Source organism: Atta colombica, unplaced genomic scaffold (assembly GCF_001594045.1).
Source record: "Atta colombica isolate Treedump-2 unplaced genomic scaffold, Acol1.0 scaffold164, whole genome shotgun sequence".
Lineage (NCBI taxonomy): Eukaryota > Metazoa > Arthropoda > Insecta > Hymenoptera > Formicidae > Atta > Atta colombica.
Window position 1 is genome coordinate 1,351,394 of NW_017259255.1, and position 3,156 is coordinate 1,354,549.

Here is a 3,156-nt window from a genome sequence, read left to right on the forward strand (position 1 = left end):
TATATATATATATATGGAAACAATTAGATTAAATAAACAATTAGATTTAATAAAAGATAGATAGATAAATAAAAAAACATACAAAATAAATTGAAATTAAGAAAAAATTATAGTTATGACATTCGATCAGTAAATAACAAAATCTAAAAATTAAATATAAAAAAGAGAAGGTGTACAACAAATATAAAAGCAAAATAGAAATGAAATAAAATGATAGAAACACAGTAAAAAATAAAAAGAAAAGAAAAACAAAAGCGAAATAAAATAAGGAATGAGATGAATAAAAATAACAATGAGATAAATGATTTTAAAAAATAATGCAAGTGGGCGAGCTGCAAAGAAAGAAAAAGAGAAAGAGAGAAAAAAAGAAAGAGCTTTATGATAAAATATTAACTCAATTATAAAATAAAAATGATAATGAATGATTTTTGTATAATTATTTTTAAAAGAGTACCTTATTATTCATTGCATACAGCTTTGTTGCGATATCCCGTGCCACTAGCGTAGTTAAAACAGTTGCAAGATAGGTTTCCTTCACTAGCAAATATTCCAAGGCTGATCGTTGCCAATACAAATATCTACAAGAACTTGCCGCTATGATGGATACCTGAAACATTTAATTTGACTTAGAAATTTCAATAATTAAAATGAAAAATTAATTGAAATCATACCTTAAATTTATCATCGACGGAAGCTCGAGAGCTTTCGAATTCCGGTGAATCCAAAAATTCACATGGCAGTATCGGATGTAGAAAACCGTTGATTTCGTTCAAGACATTGACCTTTCCAGTGAGTAGCAAGCCTAATCTGTCTGTTCTTGTTAAATTCTGCATCGCATACGCCTCACCAGCATGAAGAGACATTATCGTCGCAAATTCTGGAGATACTAATCGCTTAAATTGTATTCGTGAGACCTACGCAAATTCAAAATTAAAGGAAAAAGCGGATTAATCTCGAAGTGCATTGCAAAAACTTCTTTTTTCCAAAAAACTTACTTTGAAGGGATAGAAGAGTGTGTGATAAGCTTCTTCCAATTCGGGATCAAATCTGATAGGTCTCATTTGATAAATAATATATACTAATTGACCGATATTCAATAATAAAAAACTGAAATTCCAGGAGAAGATATCTGGTGCGCAGATCACGTGCCAAGCCCATCCCGATAACAACATGAAACCTAGAACAATAGAAGAAATCAAGAAAAAATCCAAATAGCTAATAGGTTTGTTTAAAATAGAGACATAAGATATCTTACAAACATCTTTAAAATGTCTTTAAGATGTCTTACAAACATCTTTAAGACGTTTTATGTCTCGACTTTGAACACACGCATACACACATGGTGTTGTCTGCGAAATTTATTTAATTGAATTTTAATAAAATGAAACTATCATATTTTTTAATAAGATTTGTTATATGTATAGTATACAGAATTAGTTCCACATAAAAATTTACAATATAAAACCACTACATATTTCTACATATTTCTTTTCATTGCTTCCATAATTTAAATAATTATACTAATTACTTACCTATTATTAGCACCGAATGCATGAACAAAATTCCCTTTTTCGAGGATGGCGCCGAGTATGACAATGCGAAGCAAAAATTCGCCAACTGGAATAAAATGTGTTGAGGCTGTTGCCACAAACAGAGTGCGGGGTTTCCTTGAAAAGGAGAAAGAAGAATCAATAATTTGATTTATTACTTTTCATAAACTTTCTATTCATATAAACGCGGCAATATTTTTACCGTGCGCAACATCTTTCATTCATATGGCAAACAACCCTCATTATAACACGTTTTTACGTCTTTATTTAAAAAATTGAAGATATTTATTTTACATATTTTTAACAAATAAGAATATTTTAATCAATAAGAAAGAATAAATTTCGCTTACAAATGCAAGAATTTTTTTCTCTGGAACTCACCGACAGAAGTACTGTTGTACGATGGCAAAGGATCACGACCTAACCCGGGACTCATTTTCGTCAAAGCAGAAATACGTTATTATGGATTAAAATATACTATTATAGATACGAGAATCGATTGTTCATATTCAATGATATTTCTCAGACGAGAGCTTGATGTGTTTTCACCCCTCGCACGCGGATACTGAAAGATTTTCCTTAGGGCGCATGTGCTAATTTCACAGGATCGATATTGTTTCCCGTCGGTTCGAAGAGATTAAATGTATAATTTTACAGTACCGATTCGCGATAAAGAAAAATCATATAGTATACATAGCACATATATATATATATATATATATATATATATATTTATTTATTTATTTATTTATTTTACAAAAATATATTTTTCCTTTTATTGGAATAATTTATTTTTTTTGTACATAAATGTGCGCGCACGTGTGTGTGTGTGTGTGTGTGTGTGTGTGTGTGTGTGTGTGTGTGTGTATAATGTTTCTTAAATAAGTCACTATAATCTATAGTAATACTATTCCTAAAAAACTAAATCAAAAAGACCTCTACCATTTTGCAATTTTCGCAATACTTTTTTTGGTTACTCAATGAGCAAAAAATGTCTAAAACGACGCATAATTTTAAGATATAAATAATTTTAAGATATCTTTAAGGATCCTTTACGAAATATCTTCAAAATATTTCATTTCAAAGAACACTGAAAGATTAAAATTGTCTCATGTATTAATTTTATGTATTTATTTTCTGTTTATTTGGCAATCTTTAGAAATTAATATCTCTTATAACTTTTATATTGCAAAATGGTAGGACTTTTCTCAGTTTTTTTATCAGAAATAGCACTATATGATTAATGGTATTATTTAAGATATTCTTTGTATAATAGATTATTGTTTATAATTTTTTCACATTTCACAAAAAGTTAAGTAGCTCGAAAAATAATCGTAGAGAATTAAGTTTTCAAAAATGCATTTTAAAGATGAGAGACAGAGCTAAATCAATAAATTTAAATTTATTTTTTTATATTGTTTCTACAATATTTTGTATCCAAGTCAATTTAATTTGTTCTTTGTAAAATAAAACGGATTTCCTATGAGATAAATTTGACGAGATTCCATTTGCCAATAAAATATAACGCCAATAATATAATATATTATTAATGTTGACACATTTTTTTTTCACCTTCGTAGCGTTATTCGAATCATAGTCTATTCTT

The 3,156-nt window shown here is 28.3% G+C and overlaps 1 protein-coding gene across 1 annotated transcript in view; it reads right to left on the minus strand.

The window, feature by feature from the left end:
* Nucleotides 1-2,100, minus strand: part of LOC108686132 (popeye domain-containing protein 3-like) — a 4,280-nt gene extending 2,180 nt beyond the window's left edge. The window contains exons 1-5 of the mRNA XM_018191240.1: nucleotides 1,932-2,100; nucleotides 1,533-1,667; nucleotides 996-1,177; nucleotides 672-914; nucleotides 455-607 (exon numbers count right to left, since the gene is read on the minus strand). Coding sequence (XP_018046729.1) covers nucleotides 455-607; nucleotides 672-914; nucleotides 996-1,177; nucleotides 1,533-1,667; nucleotides 1,932-1,986 — 768 coding nt within the window. The 5' untranslated portion in view covers nucleotides 1,987-2,100. The remainder of the gene's footprint in view (nucleotides 1-454; nucleotides 608-671; nucleotides 915-995; nucleotides 1,178-1,532; nucleotides 1,668-1,931) is intronic.
* Nucleotides 2,101-3,156: the final 1,056 nt, after the last annotated feature.